Below are 25040 nucleotides of genomic sequence, written 5' to 3'. Positions count from 1 at the left end.
ATGTAGTGTTCAGTTGACACTCGTTGCTGATGGAGAAAGCACTGCTGCCGAGACTGCTCCATACCCACACCATACATGCAGGAACAGGCTACTAGAAGACTGCGTCATCAGATGTTTTGTTGATGAAACAATCTTCTAGTCAACTAACCACTGCAGCCAATCACAGGCAAGAGAGGTCCACTGATATTTGTATGGTAGAGACAAGTCTTCCAGAGTGGCAAGCGCTGGCTCCACAGAGGTGATGGAAAGTTAGTATGCCTCTGTTTGTTATTTTGAAAAGATACTGTACATTTCTCAGAATTTAAACAGATTTTAATTTGAAAATCGATGTCATAATAACGATAGATTTCTGACATTAGGATGAACCTTTTATGAGTCCAGCTAAAGAATGAACTCTCTCACTAATCCATGTGTACTCAGCCTCTACCCACCCAGCATGATTGACAGTTGGAGCTTGTAATGAGCAGTGTTAAACAACAAGTGTAGCCTGTAAATGTTTTTTTGTAGAGGTGGTGACCAGCATCCTTATACGTCCAAGAGATCTAATCAGTAGTGTATTCAGTTTATATGGTGAAATTTGGTAACATATTTTTAAAAATATATTTGGCTACTGCTTATCTGCTTTTTCCCCTCAATGTTGCTTAGCTTTTTTGTCTTTTGCTCTGTTTCACACATATTCTTCAAGGGAGTCTAAGGTGGTCTTAACTCATGCCTTTTCTTATTAATTATTTTCCTAAAATGTTACATCATAGCTGTTTCTATTGGTTGCTATTCAATAACATATGTTCACCAAAAAGTGCTATGTTCCATTGCAGTAACAACACAATGATAATATTTACTTATATTGGTGATAAACTGATCATCTGTCAACAGGCACAAATACATTAAGGCAAATGAGTCAGGCTTGATTTTAGAAAGCATATCTTACGATAAAATTAAAATGAATAAGTTGCCCAATAGGATAGTAGTTGTATGGAAAAATAAGACCTGAAAGCAGTAACTTGATTATAGTGTGTTAAACAATTATACTATTAAATACTATTAAACTTCTTTAACCAATCTGACTTACCATAAATTCTTCTAAGGACTGATAGGTTTTTCCCCGAAATTCACAGTAATTTTTCTTTTCTTTACACTGGGGGCAGCACTGACTGTTGTCAACTTGTATACAACGCGGATGCAACCTTGGGCACTCTGGTTGAATGCAAAGGGGCCCTTCTTCTGTGCAACGACAAGGGCAAGCTGAAGGGCCAGGTGTAAACTTTTCCCCAATGGCATATACAAAACCACTTTCATCCACGCAACCTTTCCCCCGATAATCTGGGTAGGCATATTCCTCTGGAGCCTCCTGTGTTGTTGCTATATCCAATAGAGATGCTTCCTCTAGGGGCTGGTCTTGCACCACATCTGATTGAATTTGTGCAACAGGCCCTGATTTAGTGCTCATAGTTTGAGTAGTAAAAATCTGTTTTTGTCTAGTCAAAAAATCTTTGTTTAAAATAATTTTGTTGGTTGAATGTTTCCAGTCTTTCATAGATTCGTCCTTTTGTATTTTGTTCTCATTTACTAATCCCAAATTTGTTTGGTTGTGATTGTGATGAGCTGTATAGTCCCTCTTATCTTGACTGTTTTTCAATTGTTCATGCCCTTGTGTCTGTGTAAGATTTTGGACACGTAAAGTAGGGTTGCATAGGGCAACCATGAGGCAGCATGTTACAAGAAGAGAGCTGGAAAGAGCTCCAATTGCCATTACAGTGGAGCTGGGCATTTCCTAGCGCAACACCAGGTCTGAGCTCCTTCATTCAATGTTGATAGGTGGCTTGAAATTCAAATCTCTGCATGATATAAAAATTTATGTTTAGTTCATTATTTATTTTCATTTTTATTTATTGTCATCAGTGACAAATTTAAAAAATTATGTAGTATAGCGACAGTGCTGTAACATTAACATCCAATATGTCAACTTGTCTTTTTTTTGTAAAACATTTTATTTAAGCTTCTTTACAATTTTGGTAGCTATTTATTCCACACTTTGAATTCTGTCCATTTTACAGCATCATTGAGTGCACTGCATACTCCACTTTATGATGCAAATTAAGACAATTTTATTTGTACACCAAATATGTCACAACTTTCTTGTGAAGATGTTAACACATCTTGTTGCTCTAAAGTCATTAACTTTAAAGACACACCTTCTCATTTAAATATTTTTCTGTATTTTCATGACTATGAAAATTGTACATTCACACTGAAGGCATCAAAACTATGAATTAACACATGTGGAATTATATACTTAACAAAAAAGTGTGAAACAACTGAAAATATGTATTATATTCTAGGTTCTTCAAAGTAGCCACCTTTTGCTTTGATGACTGCTTTGCACACTCTTGGCATTCTCTTGATGAGCTTCAAGAGGTAGTCACCGGAAATGGTTTTCACTTCACAGGTGTGCCCTGTCAGGTTTAATAAGTGGGATTTCTTGCCTTATAAATGGGGTTGGGACCATCAGTTGTGTTGTGCAGAAGTCTGGTGGATACACAGCTGATAGTCCTACTGAATAGACTGTTAGAATTTGTATTATGGCAAGAAAAAAGAAGCTAAGTAAAGATAAACGAGTGGCTATCATTACTTTAAGAAATGAAGGTCAGTCAGTCTGAAAATTTGGGCAAACTTTGAAAGTGTCCCCAAGTGCAGTTGCAAAAACCATCAAGAGCTACAAAGAAACTGGCTCACATGAGGACCGCGCCAGGAAAGGAAGACGAAGAGTCACCTCTGCTTCTGAGGATAAGTTTATTTGAGTCACCAGCCTCAAAAATCGCAGGTTAACAGCAGCTCAGAATAGAGACCAGGTAAATACCACACAGAGTTCTAGCAGAAGACACATCTCTTCAACAACTATTAAGAGGAGACTTTGTGCAGCAGGCCTTCATGGTAAAATAGCTGCTAGGAAACCACTGCTAAGGACAGACAACAAGCAGAAGAGACTAGTTTGGGCTAAAGAACACAAGGAATGGACATTAGACCAGTGTAAATCTGTGCTTTGGTCTGATGAGTCCAAATTTGAGATCTTTGGTTCCAACCACCGTGTCTTTGTGCGACGCAGAAAAGGTGAACGGATGGACTCTACATGCCTGGTTCCCACCGTGAAGCATGGAGGAGGAGGTGTGATAGTGTGGGGGTGCTTTGCTGGTGACACTGTTGGGAATTTATTCAAAATTGAAAGCATAGTGAATAGAGATGAGCTGTGTTCGACTAGAACTGTTCGCCAATCTCAAATTCGAGATGTTTTGGGCGGTGTTCGAGTTGTTCGACGAACCTGAACGATTTGCAAAAAATTCGGCTGATCGAGGTTATGTTCGATAACTGTTCGTGCACCAAAAGCGTGTCCTGCATGTCTGGCGCTATTTTGAGCACCAATCATGCAGGGATTGCCTGCCACTCACTGTAATGCCACAGCCATGGTGGTTGTGGCATGACAGTGATTGCCCAAATCGATGGGAACAGTGCCCACAGTGAAACATGAAAAGCCGGCAATTCAGCAGCGGCATACACTGGTACCCGACAATTTAGAACAGAAAGAATAGAGAATCACACATAGATTAGATAGATAGAAACATGTCAGTCACATATATAAGAAGTACAGTGACAGTGTTGGTTACTGTACTTGTCATTTAGTGTAAAGGATTTATTAAAAAAAATAATAGTGTTTTCATGCACTGTCTCTTTAAAAAAGCCGGCCGGCAATTCAGCAGCGGTACCTGACAATTTAGAATAGAAGAAATAGAGAATCACACATAGATTAGATAGATAGAAACATGTCAGTCACATATATATGAAGTACAGTGACAGTGTTGCTTACTGTACTTGTCATTTAGTGTAAAGGATTTATTAAAAAAAATAATAGTGTTTTCATGCACAGTCTCTTTAAAAAAGCCGGCCGGCAATTCAGCATCTGTACCCGACAATTTAGAATAGAAGGAATAGAGCTTCACACATAGATTAGATAGATAGAAACATGTCAGTCACATATATATGAAGTACAGTGACAGTGTTGATTACTGTACTTGTCATTTAGTGTTAAAATAAAGGATTTATTTAAAAAAAAATTGGCGTGGGGTTCCCCTTAATTTTAGTCTCTAGCGGAGGTTAAGCAGATGGCTGGGGCAGATGTTTGAAGACTGGGAAGGGGTAATACCCACGGAGCTTCCCAGGCTACTAATATCAGCCCCCAGCTGAATACCCAGCCTTTACTAGCTATTAAAATGGGGGACCCCCCCAAAAAAATGATGTGGGGTCCCCGCTTTTTTAATAGCTAGCAAAGGCTAGGCAGACAGCTGGGGACTGATATTAATAGCCCAGGAAGGGTGCCATGAATATTGGCCCCCTCCCAGGCTAGAAACACCAGCCGTCAGCAGCCCCAGAAATGGCGCGTCCATAGGATGCGCCATTTCTGGCACTTAGCCTCGCTCTTCCCACTGCCCTGTAGCGGTGGCAGTGGGGTAATAGGGCTGGGGTTGATGTCAGCTTATAATGCCAGCTGACATCAAGCCCAGGTTAGTAATGGAGAGGCGTCTATAAGACACCCCCATTACAAACCCCATAGTCAAAGTTAAAAGAAAACACAAACACCCAGAATAAAGTCCTTTAATTGAAATAAAGACACAATTCTTTATTGTTCTAAATTAAACCATACTTACCGTCACGCCCATTCCAGCTGAAGCCAATGATCTCCTGCAATAAAAGAAAAATAATAAAGCAACATCATCCTTACCTTTCCAAGGTTCCCAGGACAGCTTCAGCTCTGCTACATTCACATGACAGGCTGGACCGCAGCAGAACGCTGCCATCCAGCCTGTCATCCCGCGGACACTGAGAAGCGCAGGCATGCTTGTGCTCCTTAGTGTCTGGCTGTGACGGCATAAAGATGAGCCGAGGTCATGTCCAATGAACTCGGCTCACCTCATGCACGTCACTGACTGCGTGGGAAAATTCTCTTGCACTCAGCGCTTCAGCGTGAGAATTTTCCCACGCTGTCAGTGACGTGCAAGAGGTGAGCTCTTCATGTCCAATGAACTTAGCTCACCTCATGCACGTCACTGACAGCGTGGGAAAATTCTCCTGCACTCAGCGCTTCAGCGTGAGAATTTTCCCACGCTGTCAGTGACGTGCAAGAGGTGAGCTCTTCATGTCCAATGAACTCAGCTCACCTCATGTACATCACTGACAGCGTGGGAGAATTCTCACGCTGAAGCGCTGAGTGCAGGAGAATTTTCCCACGCTGTCAGTGACGTGCATGAGGTGAGCTGAGTTCATTGGACATGACCTCGGCTCATCTGGATGACGTCACAGCGAGACACTGAGGAGCGCAAGCATGCCTGCGCTTCTCGGTCTGTGCGGCATGGCAAGCTGGATGTCAGCGTTCTGCTGCGGTCCAGCCTGTCATCTCGATGTAGCAGAGCTGAAGCTGTCATGGGAACCATGGAAAGGTAAGGATGATGTTGCTTTATTATTTTTCTTTTATTGCAGGAGATCGTTGGCTTCAGCTGGAATGAGCGTGACGGTAAGTATGGTTTAATTTAGAACAATAAAGAATTGTGTGTTTTTTTCAATTAAAGGACTTTATTCTGGGTGTTGTGTTTTCTTTAAATACTTTACTAGAAATTCATGGTGGTCATGTCTAATATTGGAGTGACCCCATGAATTTCGGGCTTAGGGCCAGCTGATAATGCCAAGCTGGCCCTAACCCCTTTATTACCCAGTGAGCCACCACACCAGGGCCCTGGATGAATTGGGTACAGCGCCAGAGGATGGCGCTTCTATGAACGCGCCATTTTCAGGGGTGGCTGCGGACTGCAATTTGCAGTGGGGGGGGGGGGGGCAGAAAGCTTGGGCCTCCCTGCGCTGCAGATTCCAGCCCCCAGCTGCCTAGTTGTACCTGGCTGGACCCAAAAATAGGGCGAAGCCCCACGTATTTTTTATTAAAATTATTTCATGAAATTCATGAAATAATTAAGAAAAAAGGGCTTCCCTATATTGTTGTGTCCGGCCAGGTACAAATAGGCAGCTGGTGGTTGGGGGCAGCCCGTTCCTGCCTGTTGTACCTGGCTGGACACAAATATAGTGCGAAGCCCCACGTCAATTTTTTTTTTAATTATTTCATGAAACTAGATGGTGGCCCGATTCTAACGCATCGGGTATTCTAGAATATGTATGCGGCAGACCCGGCGCAATCAACTGAGCGGTGTTTAAATTTGGCGCCAAAATCGATGACTGGTCGCGGCCAGCAACCGCGACCAATCAGCAAAGCGGTGTTGAAATTTGGCGACTATATCGCTGATTGGTCACGGCCGGCGGTCGCGACTAATCAGCAGAGCGGGGTTTAAATTTTGCGCCAATAATGCTGATTGGTCGCGGCCAGCGAACGTGACCAATTCGCAGAGCGGGGTTTAAATTTTGCGCCAATAATGCTGATTGGTTGCGGTCGCGACCATTCAGCAGAGCGGTGTTTAAATTTGGCAGCAATAATGTTGATTAGTCGCGGCCGGCGGTCGCGACCAATCAGCAGAGCGGGGTTTAAATTTGGCGCCAATAATGCTGATTGGTCGCAATCGCCGGCCGCGACCAATCAGCAGAGCGGTGTTTAAATTTGGCGCCAAAATCGCTAATTGGTCGCGGCCGGCAACCGTGACCAATCAGCAGAGCGGGGTTTAAATTTGGCGCCAATACTGCTGATTGGTCGCGGCCGGCAACCGTGACCAATCAGCCGAGCAGGGTTTAAATTTGGCGCCAATCCTGCTGATTGGTCGCGGACGGCGACCGCGACTAATCAGACGAGCGGTGTTTCAATTTTGCGGCAATATTGTTGATTGATCTCAGCCAGCGACCGCGATCAATCAGCAGAGCGGTGTTTAAATTTGGCGCCAATAATGCTGATTAGTCGCGGCCGGCATCCGTGACCAATTAGCAGAGTGGGGTTTAAATTTGGCGCCAATCTCGCTGATTGGTCGCGGCTGGAGTCCGCGACCAATCAGCAGAGCGTTGTTTAAATTTGGCGCCAAGCTCGCTGATTGGTCGCGGCCGCTAGTTAAATGTGGCGCCCAAATCAGTGATTGGTCGCGGGCAGCGTCCGCGACCAATCAGCAGAGCGGTGGTTAACTTTAGCGCCAAGATCACTGATTGGTCGCGTGCGGAGAGCGCGACAAATCAGCGAATCGTATTGGTGAGGACCGGGGAGCGCCGCTGCCTGGTCGGATACTTCCGCTGCGAGAAGCCGGGAGATGAGCGACTGCTCGCAGCAGAAGTATCCCAACCCGCAGCGCCGCTCCCCGGTCCTCCCTTGACACCCTAGCCGCTGATGTCCCCACAGTATCCGCATGGTGTTACAAAGATCCGGACATTTGTGTTAAAAATCGCTGATTGGTCGCTGGCGCTGCCCGCGACCAATCACCGATTTGTGCGCCAAATTTAAATATTGGCCGCGACCAATCACCGATCTTGGCTCCACATTTAAACACCGCTGTGCTGATTGGTCGCTGACGCTGGGCGCGACCAATCACCGATTTTGGCGCCACATTTAAATAGCGTCCACGACCAATCAGTACAGCGGTGTTTAAATGTGGAGCCAAGATGGGTGATTGGTCGCGGCCGATATTTAAATTTGGCGCCCAAATCGGTGATTGGTCGCGGGCAGCGCCAGCGGCCAATCAGCGATTTTTAACACAAATGTCCGGACCTTTGTAACACCATGGTGATTGACCCGCGACCAATCACTGATCTTGTCGCCAAAGTTAAACACTACTGTGCTACTCATGCACGTCACTGACAGCGTGGGAAAATTCTCACGCTGAAGCGCTGAGTGCAGGAGAATTTTCCCACGCTGTCAGTGACGTGCATGAGGTGAGCCGAGATCATTGGACATGACCTCGGCTCATCTTTATGCCGTCACAGCGAGACACTGAGGAGCGCAAGCATGCCTGCGCTTCTCAGTGTCCGCGGGATGACAGGCTGGATGGCAGCGTTCTGCTGCGGTCCAGCCTGTCATCTCGATGTAGCAGAGCTGAAGCTGTCGTGGGAACCATGGAAAGGCAAGGATGAGGTTGCTTTATTATTTTTCTTTTATTGCAGGAGATCATTGGCTTCAGCTGGAATGGGCGTGATGGTAAGTATGGTTTAATTTAGAACAATAAAGAATTGTGTCTTTATTTCAATTAAAGGACTTTATTCTGGGTGTTTGTGTTTTCTTTTAACTTTGACTATGGGGTTAGTAATGGGGGTATCTTATAGACACCTCTCCATTACTAACCTGGGCTTGATGTCAGCTGGCATTATAAGCTGACATCAACCCCAGCCCTATTACCCCACTGCCACCGCTACAGGGCAGTGGGAAGAGCGAGGCTAAGTGCCAGAATTGGCGCATCCTATGGACGCGCCATTTCTGGGGTGGCTGAGGGCTGGTATTTCTAGCCCGGGAGGGGGCCAATATTCATGGCACCCTTCCTGGGCTATTAATATCAGCCCCCAGCTGTCTGCCTAGCCTTTGCTAGCTATTAAAATAGGGGGGACCCCACATCATTTTTTGGGGGGGTCTCCCATTTTAATAGCTAGTAAAGGCTAGGTATTCAGCTGGGGGCTGATATTAGTAGCCTGGGAAGCTCCATGGGTATTACCCTCTTCCCAGGCTTCAAACATCTGCCCCAGCCGTCTGCTTAACCTCTGCTAGAGACTAAAATTACGGGGAACCCCACGCCAATTTTTTTTTTTATAAATCCTTTATTTTAACACTAAATGACAAGTACAGTAACCAACACTGTCACTGTACTTATTATATATGTGACTGACATGTTTATATCTATCTATCTATGTGTGAAGCTCTATTCTTTCTGTTCTAAATTGTCGGGTACCGCTGCTGAATTGCCGGCCGGCTTTTTTAAAGAGACGGTGCACGAAAACACTATTATTTTTTTTAATAAATCCTTTACACTAAATGACAAGTACAGTAACCAACACTGTCACTGTACTTCTTATATATGTGACTGACATGTTTCTATCTATCTAATCTATGTGTGATGCTCTATTCCTTCTTGTCTAAATTGTCGGGTACCGGTGTATGCCGCTGCTGAATTGCCGGCCGGCTTTTTTAAAGAGAGCGTCTTCTGAGCAGTTTGTCAGCTTTTGGACACATTTGAAGGTGTTTTCTATGTGTTTCTAAGTGTTTTTGTTTGCCAGCCATTGGTTTTAACGGTGTTCGACGGTGTTCTAAGGTGTTTGACGAACAGTTCGACGAACAGTTCCTCGATCATCCCGGTGTTCGACGAACCGAACCCGAACACTACGGGGGTGGCTCAACACTAATAGTGAACCAGCATGGCTACCACAGTATCTTGCAGCGGCATGCTATTCCATCCGGTTTGCGTTTAGTTGGGCCATCATTTATTTTTCAACAGGACAATGACCCCAAACACACCTCCAGGTTGTGTATGGGCTATTTGACCAAGAACGAGAGTGATGGGGTGCTACGCCAGATGACCTGGCCTCCACAGTCACCAGACTTGAACCCAATCGAGATGGTTTGAGTTGAGCTGGACGGCAGAGTGAAGGCAAAAGGGCCAACAAGTGCTAAGCATCTCTGGGAACTCCTTCAAGATTGTTGGAAGACCATTTCCGGTGACTACCTCTTGAAGCTCATCAAGAGAATGCCAAGAGTGTGCAAAGCAGTCATCAACGCAAAAGGTGGCTACTTTGAAGAACCTAGAATATAAGACATATTTTCAGTTGTTTCACACTTTTTTGTTAAGTATATAATTCCACATGTGTTAATTCATAGTTTTGATGCCTTCAGTGTGAATGTACAATTTTCATAGTCAAGAAAATACAGAAAAATCTTTAAATGAGAAGGTGTGTCCAAACTTTTGGTCTGTACTGTATACAGGTGCATCTCACTAAATTAGAATATCATCAAAAAGTTAATTTATTTCAGTTCTTCAATGCAAAAAGTGAAACTCATATATTATATAGAGTCATTACAAACAGAGTGATATATTTCAAGTGTTTATTTCTGTTAATGTTGATGATTATGGCTTACAGCCAATGAAAACACAACAGTAAGTATCTCAGTAAATTAAAATAATTAACAAAAAAAACCTGCAAAGGATTCCTAAGTGTTTAAAAAGATCCCTTAGTCTGTTTCAGTAGGCTCCACAATAATGGGGAAGACTTCTGACTTGACAGATGTCCAAAAGGCAGTCATTGACACACTCCACAAGGTCCCAGAGTACCAATTTTCATTTGGAAATCAAGTTCCCATAATCTGGAGGAAGAGTGGAGAGGCACATAATCCAAGCTGCTTGAGGTCTAGTAAGGTTTCCACAATCAGTGATGGTTTGGGGAGCCATGTCATCTGCTGGTGTAGGTCCACTGTGTTTAATCAAGACCAAAGTCAGCGCAGCCATCTATCAGGAAATTTTAGAGCACTTCATGCTTCCCTCTGCCGGCAAGCTTTTTGGAGATGGAAATTTCGTTCTCCAGCAGGACTTGGCACCTGTCCACACTACCAAAAGTACCAATACCTGGTTTAAAAACAACAGTATCACTGTGCTTGATTGGCCAGCAAACTCGCCTGACCTTAACCCCATAGAGAATCTATGGGTTATTGTCAAGAAGAAGATGAGAGACACCAGACCCAACAATGCAGATGAGCTGAAGGCTGCTATCAAAGCAACGTGTGCTTCCATAACACCTCAGCAGTGCCCCAGGCTGATCACTTCCATGCCACACCTCATTGATGCAAAAGGAGCCCAAATAAAGTATGGAGTGCACTTACTGAACATACATTTCAGTAGGCCAACATTTCAGATTTTAAAAACATTTTTCAAGCTGTTGTTATAAAATATTCTAATTTACTGAGAAAATGACTGCTGTGTTTTCATTGACTGTAAACCATAATCATCAACATTAACTTGAAATATATCACTCTGTTTGTAATGACTCTATACAATATATAAGTTTCACTTTTTGTATTGAAGAACTGAAATAAATTAACTATTTGATGATATTCTAATTTAGTGAAAAGCACTTGTATATAGAGTCAAGACCAAAAGTGCTGCCACCCTTGCAATTGTTTCAGAAAATGAAGTATTTCTCCAAGAAAATTATTGAAATTACACATATTTTGTTATACACATGTTTATTTCCTTTGTGTGTATTGGAACAACACAGAAAAAAAAACATAAAAAAAGGCAAATTGGACATCATTTCACACAAAACTCCCAAAATGAGCCGGACATAATTGTTGGCACCTTTTTAAATTGTGGGTAAACTACTTTGTTTCAAATATGTGATGCTCATTCAAACTCAAAAGTGGCAAATAACAGATGTGGGCAATATGAAAATTACACCTGAAACCAGATAAAAATGTGAGAAGTTGACTTAATCTTGCATTGTGTGTCCATTAGAGATGAGCGAGCATGCTCATTGCTCGGGTCGCGCAAATTGGAATGCTCAAGTGCTCAACACGAGCAACGAGACCAATGTAAGGCTATGGGAAACTCAAGCATTTTTCCAGCGGCCACCCCCGGAGGTCTGCAGGAGACCTAAAAATTGCCATAATCTATGGGAATAGTGCTCAAATGACATGGAAACAGCATGGGGAAGACCCCTGGAAGCATCTCTGACTCCCACTTAACTGCTGTGAACGATGTTGTCAGAGTATTATGTTACTTTTACATGCTCACAATAAAACATACAAAAATGAAACCAAAATGGATTTTCCTTGGAAAAATGTTAAGGCACTTACTTTCCAGGGTAATGACTTGTATATAAGGTAAAATAAATAACCAAAAACAAAAATGCTTCTCCACACCTTGGGCTATGTTCACATGTAGCGTTTTTTATGCATTTTTGCTCTTTTGCATTGCTTTCAACAGTGAAAAATACATTTACCAGTAAATGTCATTTTAACATTTTACTACTTTATCTGGCCATGTGGTGTGTGACACATGATCAGACACATCATTTATGAAGGAGGGACTCTGAAAGTCACAAAGCCTATTTTTATAGCGCCCTCACTGTTGTTAGAATGTCATCAGCTGGCTATGCTTTGTTGTTCCCATTATGAAGAAGCGGGTCTCCTGTACTGCTTTAGCATATGCAGTGACTGAAAGGGCTGCCCAAATTTTGGAAAAACCCCAATACTAATTTGAAGACAAATAGAGAAGGGCCTTAGTAACAAAATGTTCCTGTGAAGACCTGGGGTCTTTCATGGGCATAACACTACTCAGACAACACAAGGTGATGGTAAAACAGTGTGGCAATACTTTATTGAACCACAAAGTTGGACAATAAACACAAAGAACAGTCCCAGCAAATACCCAAGATGGTGCAAAATTACACAGTCTCACCCTTCCTTCTCCGCCCGCCTGGGATAGAACAGCTGCGACTTTGGAGACTTCCAGAGCCAACTACCTCAACGAGTGGCCCCCCGCTTCTGGCAGGCCCCCACAGAGAGAAGGTAGAGGAAAGCTTAGGAAGCTAGCAGTCCATCGAGGTACAAGGCCAGGAGACCCAAGGGTCCCAACTTGGCCTCACCGAGAGTTTCTATGGAGCCAGATGACCGGCGGGTGCCAACCTGGCTTCTCCGAATGTCTCCATGAGTTCCAGGCGACCGGTGGGTCCCTCCTGGTAACCCCAAACAACATATCCATGGGGCCAGGTAACTTCCTCGTCCCACCCTGGTCTCCCCAAAATGTATCTATGGTCTCTCTGATGGTAAATGGAGCAGATCCGTATCTTTCCAGTCAGAGCCGTACCCTTAGGCCGGAATCATGTAAAATCCAAATCTGTGTCCATTTGTATGGATCTGCAATGCTATCCATCTACTTTCCTGAAGAATGTCTCTCTTTCTTGTAAAGTCTTTCTGATTCTCCTTGATTCTGCTTCCCAAGTCTGACTGCTACAAAAACACATGTCCCTTCTGCTTCTCTGGGCTCAGATCCTGAATGGCAGAACTGCTCTCACCCTCCCCCCCAAAGCTAAGTGTGCATTAGTGGAGGTATCCTTCTCAGGTTGACCTCATCACCTAGGTTTTTGTGTGAGACTCCCTGTGGTGAAGGCTCCCCCAGATCTTCTTTCAACAGTTACACAATGGGCCTAGACAATTTTTGAACAATGTTTAGGGGCTCCTGAGATGCTAATGAGATTAGTGAAATGCTGGACACTTTACAAGTTAAATTAGTGCACATAAACTGATGAGCAAGCAGAACATTAATAAAACACAGCCAGCAATTTCTAATAAAACACAATAAGATAATTCTCTTTATTATAGATTAACAAATCTAATCGTCTAGCTAATTAAGATTTTAAGATTTTAATCGTCACAGTTCCCATTATAAAGAAGCGGTTCTGCTATACAGTTATTGCGTATGCAGTGACTACAATGGCTGCCTAAATTTTGGAAAAACCCCAATACCGATTTGAAGACAAATAGAGGTGGGCCTCAGTTAAAAAAATGTTCCCATTTTAAAGGAGCAGTTCTGCTATACAGTTATTGTGTATGTAGTGACTACAAGGGCTGCCTAAATTTTGAAAAAATCCCAATACCCCTTTGAAGATATGTAGAGGAGGGCCTCAGTAACAAAATGTTCCCATTGTAAAGGAGCAGTTTTGCTATACAATTATTGCCTATGCAGTGACTGCAATGGCTGTCTAAATTTTGGACGCATCCCAATACCCCTTTGAAGACATGTAGAGGAGGGCCTCAGTAACAAAATGTTCCCATTATAAAGAAGCGTTCTGCTATACAGTTATTGCGTATGCAGTGACTACAACGGCTGCCTAAATTTTGGACGCATCCCAATACCCCTTTGAAGACAAGTAGAGGAGGGCCTCAGTACCAAAATGTTCCCATTATTAGGAAGTGGGTCTCTTATACTGTTATTTCCTATGCAGTGACTGCAAGGGCTGCCAAAAATTTGGACGCATCCCAATAACCCTTTGAAGGGTCAAAGAGGAGTGCCTCAGTAACAAAATGTTCCCATTATTAGGAAGTGGGTCTCCTATACTGTTATAGCCTATGCAGTTATTGTGTATGCAGTGACCGCGACTGCGGCATAAATTTTGGAAAAACCCAATACCAATTTAAAGACACAGAGGAGGGCCTCAGTTAAAAAAAGTTTCCATTATAAAGGAGCGGTTCTGCTATACAGTTATTGCATATGCAGTCACTGCAATAGCTGTCTAAATTTTGGACGCATCCTAATACCCCTTTGAAGACATGTAGAGGAGGGCATCAGTAAAAAAATGTTCCCATTATAAAGAAGCGGTTCTGCTATACAGTTATTGCGTATGCAGTGACTACAACGGCAGCCTAAATTTTGGACACATCCCAATACCCCTTTAAAGGGTCAAAGAGGAGTGCCTCAGTAACAAAATGTTCCCATTATTAGAAAGTGGGTCTCCTATACTGTTATTGCCTATGCTGTGAATGCAAGGGCTACCAAAAATTTGGACCCATCCCAATACCCCAATAACCCTTTGAAGAGACACAAACGAGGAGCTAAGTAAAAAAAAATGTTCTCATTATAAAGGAGTGGGTCTCCTATATTGGTAATGCCCATGCAGTGAATGCAAGGGCTGCCAAAAAATTGGAAACACTCCAATACCCCTTTGAAGAGATGTAGATGAAGTCCACATTCAAAAAAATGTTACCATTGCTAAGGAGTGGCTCTCCTATACTGGTAATGCTCATACCCAGGGGGGTATACATGAACATACCGTGTATCATACAGAACGTTAGAGGTAGGCCTCTAAAAAAATTCCCTACGGACATCATAAACACAACCTTAAAAAAATTATGTGGGTGTTGCATCACAGTCTGGTGATGTGGTGGAGGGTGTGGAGAACGAGAAGGACAACAGAAAATAGACAAAATCAGGAAGCATATACCTATGTCTGGGTGTGTAGAGGTGCATGGAAATAGAACCCTCCCAAAAAAAAATCACTGGATATTACTTTATGTTCTGCTGCTATCATCCAGTGGTGTTGAGAAGAGTGGTCCAATCCAGCCCCTGTTCATTTTTATAAGAATCAGCCTGTCAGCATTTTCAGTTGACAGGCGGGTGCGCCTATCAGTTATAGATCTCCCGTCGGCACTAAAAGCCCGCTCTAACAAAACACTAGCGGCAGGGCAGGCAAGGACCTCTAAGGCATAGAGAGTCAGTTCTTGCCACATGTCCAGCTTGGATACCCAATAATTATAAGGCACAGAGAAATCATGGAGGACGTTGGTACGGTCATAAGGTACTCCCTCAGCATCTTCCCAAACTTTTCCCTCCTTGTCAGGGCCTGGGTGTTGCGAGGATCTGAGAAAACTGTCCCACACCTTTGACAGTGTTCCCCTGTCTCTGCTGCATCGTATTTGTGTCTCCCTTGCCTGTACTCCTTGGTTGTCCAAGGAACTGTGACCTCTGCCGCCAGCATTGTCAGATGGGAAATTTTTTAATAATTACACAACAGATGCCTTCTGGTACTGCAACATTTTACAAGACCTCTCTGCCGCAGGAATGAGAGTTAAAAAGTTCTCCATGTAGCGTGGGTCTAGAAGTGTGACCAACCAGTAGATACTGCCAGCCAAAATGCGTACAACACGAGGGTAACGGGAAAGGCAGCGGAACATAAGTCAGCAATGTGAGCCAGACTGCCAACAGCCAAGTCTTTGCTGTCCTGAACAAGAGGATGACTGTCCATGCTCTCTTCCTCATCCTCATTCTCCCTTTCCTCAGGTCATCCATGCTGAACAGATGGTATGAATGTGGTGTGGTGAGTACTGTCTGTAGCGCAGGAAACCAACTCCTGTTACTTCTCATCCTCTTCCTCCTCTTCCCCATTAGCACACAATCCACATTGGGATGAGATGAAGCTGGGCTGTGTGGCATCACCCTGTATGGTTCCTTGCTTTATCTCATTATGCTGTGTCTGCAATGCCTCCTCTTTAATTGTGAGCAGCGAGCATTTCAGAAAACAGAGAAGCGGGATGATGACAATAATTATGGTGCCATCGCCGCTCACCATCTTGGTGGAGTCATGGGGAAGACTGCTGACTTGACAGATGTCCAGAAGGCAGTCATTGACACACTCCACAAGGTCCCAGAGTTCCAATTTTCATTTGGAAATCAAGTTCCCATAGTCTGGAGGAAGAGTGGAGAGGCACATAATCCAAGTTGCTTGAGGTCTAGTAAGGTTTCCACAATCAGTGATGGTTTGGGGAGCCATGTCATCTGCTGGTGTAGGTCCACTGTGTTTAATCAAGACCAAAGTCAGCGCAGCCATCTATCAGGAAATTTTAGAGCACTTCATGCTTCCCTCTGCCGACAAGCTTTTTGGAGATGGAAATTTCGTTCTCCAGCAGGACTTGGCACCTGTCCACACTACCAAAAGTACCAATACCTGGTTTAAAAACAACAGTATCACTGTGCTTGATTGGCCAGCAAACTCGCCTGACCTTAACCCCATAGAGAATCTATGGGTTATTGTCAAGAAGAAGATGAGAGACACCAGACCCAACAATGCAGATGAGCTGAAGGCTGCTATCAAAGCAACTTGTGCTTCCATAACACCTCAGCAGTGCCACAGGCTGATCACTTCCATGCCACACCTCATTGATGCAAAAGGAGCCCAGATAAAGTATGGAGTGCACTTACTGAACATACATTTCAGTAGGCCAACATTTCAGATTTTAAAAACATTTTTCAAGCTGTTGTTATAAAATATTCTAATTTACTGAGAAAATGACTGCTGTGTTTTCATTGACTGTAAACCATAATCATCAACATTAACTTGAAATATATCACTCTGTTTGTAATGACTCTATACAATATATAAGTTTCACTTTTTGTATTGAAGAACTGAAATAAATTAACTATTTGATGATATTCTAATTTAGTGAAAAGCACTTGTATATAGAGTCAAGACCAAAAGTGCTGCCACCCTTGCAATTGTTTCAGAAAATGAAGTATTTTTCCAAGAAAATTATTGAAATTACACATATTTTGTTATACACATGTTTATTTCCTTTGTGTGTATTGGAACAACACAGAAAAAAAAACATAAAAAAAGGCAAATTGGACATCATTTCACACAAAACTCCCAAAATGAGCCGGACATAATTGTTGGCACCTTTTTAAATTGTGGGTAAACCACTTTGTTTCAAATATGTGATGCTCATTCAAACTCAAAAGTGGCAAATAACAGATGTGGGCAATATGAAAATTACACCTGAAACCAGATAAAAATGTGAGAAGTTGACTTAATCTTGCATTGTGTGTCCATTAGAGATGAGCGAGCATGCTCATTGCTCGGGTCGCGCAAATTGGAATGCTCAAGTGCTCAACACGAGCAACGAGACCAATGTAAGGCTATGGGAAACTCAAGCATTTTTCCAGTGGCCACCCCCGGAGGTCTGCAGGAGACCTAAAAATTGCCATAATCTATGGGAATAGTGCTCAAATGACATGGAAACAGCATGGGGAAGACCCCTGGAAGCATCTCTGACTCCCACTTAACTGCTGTGAACGATGTTGTCAGAGTATTATGTTACTTTTACATGCTCACAATAAAACATACAAAAGGGAGACACAAATACGATGCAGCAGAGACAGGGGAACACTGTCAAAGGTGTGGGACAGTTTTCTCAGATCCTCGCAACACCCAGGCCCTGACAAGGAGGGAAAAGTTTGGGAAGATGCTGAGGGAGTACCTTATGACCGTACCAACGTCCTCCATGATTTCTCTGTGCCTTATAATTATTGGGTATCCAAGCTGGAAATGTGGCAAGAACTGACTCTCTATGCCTTAGAGGTCCTTGCCTGCCCTGCCGCTAGTGTTTTGTTAGAGCGAGCTTTTAGTGCCGACGGGAGATCTATAACTGATAGGCGCACCCGCCTGTCAACTGAAAATGCTGACAGGCTGATTCTTATGAAAATGAACAGGGGCTGGATTGGGCCACTCTTCTCAACACCACTGGATGATAGCAGCAGAACATAAAGTAATATCCAGTGATTTTTTTTTGGGAGGGTTCTATTCCCATGCACCTCTTCACACCCAGACATAGGTATATGCTTCCTGATTTTGTCTATTTTCTATTGTCCTTCTCGTTCTCCACACCCTCCACCACATCACCAGACTGTAATGCCTCCTCTTTAATTGTGAGCAGCGAGCATTTCAGAAAACAGAGAAGCGGGATGATGACAATAATTATGGTGCCATCGCTGCTCACCATCTTGGTGGAGTCCTCAAAGTTTTGGAGGATGACACAGATGTCTGACATCCATGCCCACTCCTTAGTCCTTATGTGCGGTGGCTGACCTGAATGCCGATGGGCATGTTGAACCTGGTACTCAACAACTCCTCTTTGCTGCTCACAAATCCTTCCCAACATCAGCAAGGTTGTGTTCCAACTCGTGGTGAGATCACACACCAGTCAGTGAGCTGGAAGCTACAAACACTGCTGAAGCAAGGCGACGGTGGCGGAAGCTGTAGGTGACTTTCTGAAATTGGCACAGACACGGCATACTTTGACAAGCAGATCAGGCAGATCCAGGCAGGTTTTGAGAAACCGCTGAACCACTAGGTTGAGCACATGGGCCAGGCATGGTATGTGTGGGAGGTTGCCTAGTTTCAGAGCAGCCACCAAGTTCCGGCCATTGTCACACATGACCATGCCTGGCTGTAGGTTCACCGGTGACAGCCACAGATCTGCCTGCTCTATTACAGCTGTCAACAACTCTTCAGAGGTGTGCGGTTTGTTCCCTAAGCATATTAGCTTCAGCACAGCCTGTTGCCGCTTGGCCAAGGCAGTGCTGCAGTGCTTAAAGCTTCCGACTAATGTGGTCATTTTGGAGATGAAGGCTGAAGAGGAGGAGGATGTGCAGGAACTGTAGAATGTGGGGGCAACCCTAATTGACTGTCATGGATGTGTCAGAGGTTACAGATAGTCGCCCTGCAGTTGTTTGCAGGAGGTCTCCACGTTTGGCAATGCAGACAGCTGCCTAAATAGGAGGCTGTGTTTAGGACCCAGCGACTACCTCCCTTTAGTCTGGGTGTATATATACCTGGTGTGTCTAGGGGGGCGTCGCCGGTTATACTCATTTCTACTTGGAACTTGGCTGAAGCAGCATCACCTCCTCTCTGGAGTCTTGAGGCCGTGTGCCCTGTTGGAGTTCTTCTAAAGCTAAGTTATTATTTCCCTGTGTTGTCTTCTCCTTTTATCTTTAGAGTGCTAGTGGAGGTTGACTAGTGCTCATCTCCTTCCACCCCCAACTTTAGGCTTACGCCAGGGATAGTAGGGCGAGGCATGTGATCGGCGACAGCTGCGGAGGCTGTATAGGGGCATTAAGGGGAAACAGGGTGACGCTAGTCCAGATTAGGAGGTCACCTCTTCCCCCTTTCCCTAGTGTCTGGGCTCCCTTTCCCCTTTGTGTTGCCCTCACACCTGGCGTGGCATTATAAGCGGCCGAGCACGTTTTGGGAAAAAAAAAAAAAAACGACACAAGATTGACATTTTTTTTTTTCTTTGTGTGTGCACCTTTTTTTTTCCTTGCTCCCTTTAGTATGGGATCAGTTGCAGAGCTCGCAGATCAGTTCCGCTGTCTGTCTCTGGAGGAGAATGACCTCCGCTGTGAGGTTCAGCGGCAGTATCAGCGGTTACAGGTTGCCAATGTGGGGGGTCTCTGCCGGTAGGCCTGTCCAGCCTGAACCCAAGGTTGCCCTCCCGGACAGGTTTTCAGGAGATAGGGACAGGTTTTTTGTGTTTAAGGATGCATGCAAATTGTAATTCAAGCTTCGTCCCTACTCCTCCGGTAATGAGGAGCAACGGGTTGGCATTATGATCCTCAGTCGTGGGCGTTTTTGTTACCGCAGAATTCGGTTTGTCTCCAATCTGTGGAGGGGTTATTTGGAGCTCTTGCCCTCATGTATGATGACCCTGACCAAGTCGCCTTAGCTGAGTCTAAGCTACGTCGCCTTCAGCAGGGGATTCGGTCAGTGGAAATATACAGTTCGGAATTCCGTAGATGGGCAACGGATTCCAAATGGAATGACTCAGCCCTTAAAAGTCAATTTTGTGAGGGGCTAACGGAAAGGTTGAAAGATGCCTTGGCTGTATATGATATCCCTCAGTCCTTGGAGGCTGCCTTGTCTTTGACCATACGTCTGGATAGGTGCCTTCGGGATAGACGGGTGCGACCTCCTTCTCCGGGGGCTTCTTGTCAGGGTTGTGTACCTTTGCCATGGGTGTGGTCTGGGAGTAAACCAGTAATGGGGAGGTGGAGGAACCTATGCAGTTAGGGGGTGTCTCTACATCATATGATGCGCCCCCTGGGCCGTGAGGTACTTGGTAGCAGGTGAAGTTGTAGGCCTTCCCTTTGCGCTATTCTCTTTGGCCCTGCTGCTTATAGCTGTGCTGCGGCCCTCGATCCTGAGTAAAACGTCATTGTGCTCACCGGTATGGCAGGCAGCTCGGGCCTTCCTGGAATGTCGCTCCCACGTGGTGGTGCTGGGCCCCATGGTGCTGCTGAGTCTCCGGGCATCTGATGGGGCCAGGACACCTGCAGTCTCCAGCCCTCCAGACTCTGCTGCTGGGCCTTCAGTGCCCCACAACCTCAGACTCCGGTGTCCGGTTATTCTCCGCTTCTCTCTATAGTGAACTGCCGGGCAACTCCACTCCCCAGGTCCTTCTTATTCGCTCTCCTGACTTCAACTCTTCTCACTAACTCTCACTAACCCCGCCTCCAGATCCTAGTTGTCAAGGGGAGGAGCTACCCTTGCTGGTCTGGAGCCAGAAAACTGTTGCATGCTAGTATACCTGATTAGGGGACCCCAGCTTGCTTCCAGGCATAGCATCACCCCTTGTGAGGGAGGCAATGCCACTGTGGCAACCGGACTCCTCGGGTGCCACACATATATCTCCCCAGAGATTCGCAAGAAAAAAGGCGTATGTTTTTTTGTAGGAAAAAGGGACACTTTGTTGGGACCTGTCCTTCAATTCCTAAACAAAAAGAGACTAGATTAACTCTCGGTAGTCTGGGGTTGGATAAACAAGGGGTGCATTTGTGGCTAAACTGCAGTTACCGCTTTGTCCTGAATGCAGAGGAGGTGCTAGAGAGCAAAATCGAAAAAATTTCTGTGTTTGTTGACAGTGGAGCCAGGGTCAGCATGGTTGATGCTGAGTTTGTGAAAACTCATGATCTCGCTTGCTGTGCTTTAGTAACATAGTAACATAGTTTTTAAGGTTGAAGGAAGACTAAGTCCATCTACTTCAACCCATAGCCTAACATGTTGATCCAGAGGAAGGCAAAAAAAAACATGTGGCAAACACTAAGCTCCACATTGGGGAAAAAAATTCCTTCCCGACTCCATACGACATTCAGACTAGTTCCCTGGATCAACGCCCTATCAAGGAATCTAGTATATATAACCTGTAATATTATACTTTTCAAGAAAGGTATCCAGGCCGTTCTTAAATTTTAATAGTGAATCACTCATTACAACATCATGCGGCAGAGAGTTCCATAGTCTCACTGCTCTTACAATAAAGAATCCCCGTCTGTGATTATGATTAAACCTTCTTTCCTCCAGACATAGAAGATGCCCCCTTGTCCCCGTCTCAGGCCTCAGAGTAAAAAGATCAGTAGACAGGTCTTTGTACTGTCCCCTCATATACTTGTACATAGTAATAAGATCACCCCTAAGCCTTCGTTTTTCCACAGTAAATAACCCCAAGTGTAATAACCATTTTTGGTATTGCAGAACCCCCAGTACTATAATAACCTTGGTCGCTCTTCTCTGCACCCTTTCTAGTTCAGCTATGTCTTTCTTATACACCGGAGACCAGAACTGTACACAGTATTCTAAGCGTGGTCGCACTAGTGACTTGAATAGAGGTAAAATTATGTTCTCCTCATGAGCATCTATGCCTCTTTTAATGCATCCCATTATTTTATTTGCCTTTGCAGCAGCTGCCTGACACTGGCCACTAAACGTGAGCTTGTCGTCCACCAATACACCCAGGTCTTTTTCAGTTACAGTTTTGCCCAGTGTTTTACAATTAAGCATATAATTATACATTTTATTTCCTCTGCCCAAATGCATTACCTTACATTTATCCCCATTAAAGCTCATTTGCCATTTTTCAGCCCAAGCTTCTAGTTTACATAGATCCTCCTGTAATATAAAATTGTCCTCCTCTGTATTGATTACCCTGCAGAGTTTAGTGTCATCGGCAAATATTGAAATATTACTCTGTATGCCCCCTTTTGTTAAAAAGAAGGGGGCCCAATACTGACCCCTGTGGTACCGCACTGTTAACTGAGACCCAGTCTGAGTGTTTTCCATTAATAACCACCCTTTGTTTCTTATCACTGAGCCAGTTCTTAACCCACATACATATATTTTCCCCTATCCGTATTGTTCGCATTTTATGTATCAACCTTTTGTGTGGAACCGTATTGAAAGCTTTTGAAAAGTCCCTATACACAACATCCACTGCATTTCCTTGGTCCAGTCCGGAACTTGCCTCCTCATAAAAACTGATCAGATTAGTTTGACAGGAATGTTCCCTCGTAAACCCATGTTGATATTGGGTCATGAGATTATTCTTCTTCAGATACTCTAGTATAACATCTCTTAGAAAACCCTCCAGGATTTTACCCACAGTAGAGGTTAAGTTTACTGGCCTATAATTTACAAACTCAGTTTTTGTCCCCTTTTTGAATATTGGCACCACCTTTGCTATACGCCAGTCCTGTGGTACAGACCCTGTTATTATGGAATCTTTAAAGATTAAAAATAATGGTCTATCTATGACGTTACTTAATTCCTGCAGTACTCGCTGAACCTATTTCCATCTTTGCCATTGACTCGGCGCCACTTGCACAGAAAGCATTTACTCAGATTGTACATAATGTGAAACTGAGGGTGGGGTCAGTTGAAATCATTCCTTGCTATGTTTTGGAAAACCTCCCTACTTTGATTGCTTTAGGTATCCCCTGGCTTGTTAAACATAATCCATTGGTGGGTTGGCAAACCGGGGAGATTATTGAATGAGGAGATTACTGCCATGAGAACTGTCTGAATGTTTCCATTGCTGCTGTCTCTGTGGAGATACTGCCTGCTTTTCTGTCTGGTTTTGGGGAGTTTTTTTCTGAGAAGGGGTGTCAGGATTTGCCTCCTCATCGTGCTTATTAACCTGACCCCTGGAGCTAAACTACCCAAGTCCAGACTGTATAATCTTTCTGGCCCTGAGAGACAAGCCATGAAGGATTTCACTGCGGAAAGTCTGGAGAAGGGACATATCAGACCCTCATCTTCGCCCGTGGCGGCAGGGTTCTTCTTTGTGAAGAAAAAAGATGGCGGTCTACGTCCCTGTTTAGATTTCCGGGAATGAAATCAAATTACAATCCGTGAACCATACCCTCTTCCTCTGATTCCTGATTTGTTCAGCCAGGTTGTGGGAGCTAAGTTATTCTCCAAGTCGTATTTAATGGGAGCCTACAATCTGGTTAGAATCAGAAAAGGTCATTTTGAGAGTCTGGTTATGCCTTTTGGCTTGACCAATGCACCTGCGCTATTCCAGCATTTCATAAATTATATATTTTATCATTTGGTGGGGAGGTTTGTGGTGGTCTATCTGGACGATATTTTGGTTTATTCAGTTGATTTTGAGACACATCGGGGGCATGTTCAGCAGGTGCTCCAGATATTAAGGGATAACAAACTCTATACCAAACTAGAGAAATGTGTTTTCGCTGTTCAGGAGGTGCAGTTTTTGGGGTACTTGTTGTCATTTTCAGGTTTTCGGATGGATCCGGAGGAAATCCGTGCAGTCCTTGACTGGGAACGTCCCGAGAACCTGAAGGCCCTACAAAGTTTTCTGGGTTTTACTAATTTTTACAGGAAATTCACCCAAAATTACTCTGTTGTAGTGAAACCCCTTACTGACATGACTCAGAAGGGGTCTGATTTTTCCAAATGGTTGGATGCTTCCCTCCAGGCTTTTTCTCCCTTAAAGAATCACTTTGCCACTGCACCTATACTCAGTCAACCCAATGTTTCTCAACCCTTTATTGTGGAGGTTGATAGGTCGGATGTCGGGGTTGAGGCTGTGTTGTCTCAGGGTTCGTCCTTTGGTAAATGGCATCCATGCGCCTTCTTTTCTAAAAAATTGTCTTCGGCTGAGAGAAATTATGATGTGGGTAATAGGGAACTTTTGGCAATCAAATTGGCGTTCGAGGAATGGTGACATTGGTTGGAGGGGACTGTCCATCCTATTACTGTTATTACTGACCACAAGAACCTGTCATATCTCCAGTCAGCTAAACGTCTCAACCCTAGGCAAGCCAGATGGTCCCTGTTTTTTACTAGGTTCAATTTTGTTGTCACTTTTCTTCCAGGGGTCAAAAACGTCAAGGCTGATGATTTGTCCCGGAGCTTCCCTGGTGGTGGTGACCATGAAAACCCTGCCCCGATATTACAGAAAGGGGTAGTTATTTCAGCTCTTTCTCATGAACTGGAGAGTGAGGTTCTGGAGGCTCAGGGTGACGCCCTTCACAAAAGTTATTTGTACTACCTGAACTGTGCTGTAATGTAATCAAGGAACATCATAACTCTGTGCTTGCTGGGCATCCAGGTGGTAAGACAACTGAGACCTCCTCTCTCATTGTTTTTGGTGGCCAGGGTTGCATCGGGATGTAATTGAACACGTAGCTGCTTGTAGTATTTGCGCGTGTTCTAAGGTTTCGCACACCCGTCTGTCTTGTACTCTTCTTCCGCTACCTATCCCTAGCAGACCATCGACACACTTGTCCATTATTACTGACCTACTGGTTTCTGCAGGCAATACTTTGATTTTAGTAATAGTATATAGGTTCAGTAAAATGGTTCACTTCGTCGCTTTACCTGCACTTCCCAATGCTAAGACACTTGCCCAGGTGTTCATAAATGAGATTGTGAAGCTTCATGGGGTTCCCTCCAATTTGGTGTCTGATCAGGGGACC

At 44.2% G+C, this 25040-nt stretch overlaps 1 protein-coding gene across 3 annotated transcripts in view; it reads right to left on the bottom strand.

The window, feature by feature from the left end:
- VWC2 (von Willebrand factor C domain containing 2) overlaps positions 1 to 25040 on the bottom strand; it is a 1471707-nt gene that overhangs the window by 1213573 nt on the left and 233094 nt on the right. For all 3 annotated transcript variants that reach the window (XM_073676624.1, XM_073676622.1, XM_073676623.1), the window contains exon 2: positions 1070 to 1835. In XM_073676624.1, coding sequence (XP_073532725.1) covers positions 1070 to 1768 — 699 coding nt within the window. In that variant the 5' untranslated portion in view covers positions 1769 to 1835. The remainder of the gene's footprint in view (positions 1 to 1069; positions 1836 to 25040) is intronic.

The sequence above is a fragment of the Phyllobates terribilis genome, unplaced genomic scaffold, assembly GCF_046119375.1.
Source record: "Phyllobates terribilis strain yellow unplaced genomic scaffold, ASM4611937v1 Scaffold_4__5_contigs__length_816908805, whole genome shotgun sequence".
Classification (NCBI taxonomy): domain Eukaryota; kingdom Metazoa; phylum Chordata; class Amphibia; order Anura; family Dendrobatidae; genus Phyllobates; species Phyllobates terribilis.
Note: the sequence above shows the minus strand (reverse complement) of the source record. Positions and strands in the feature narration are given on the sequence as shown.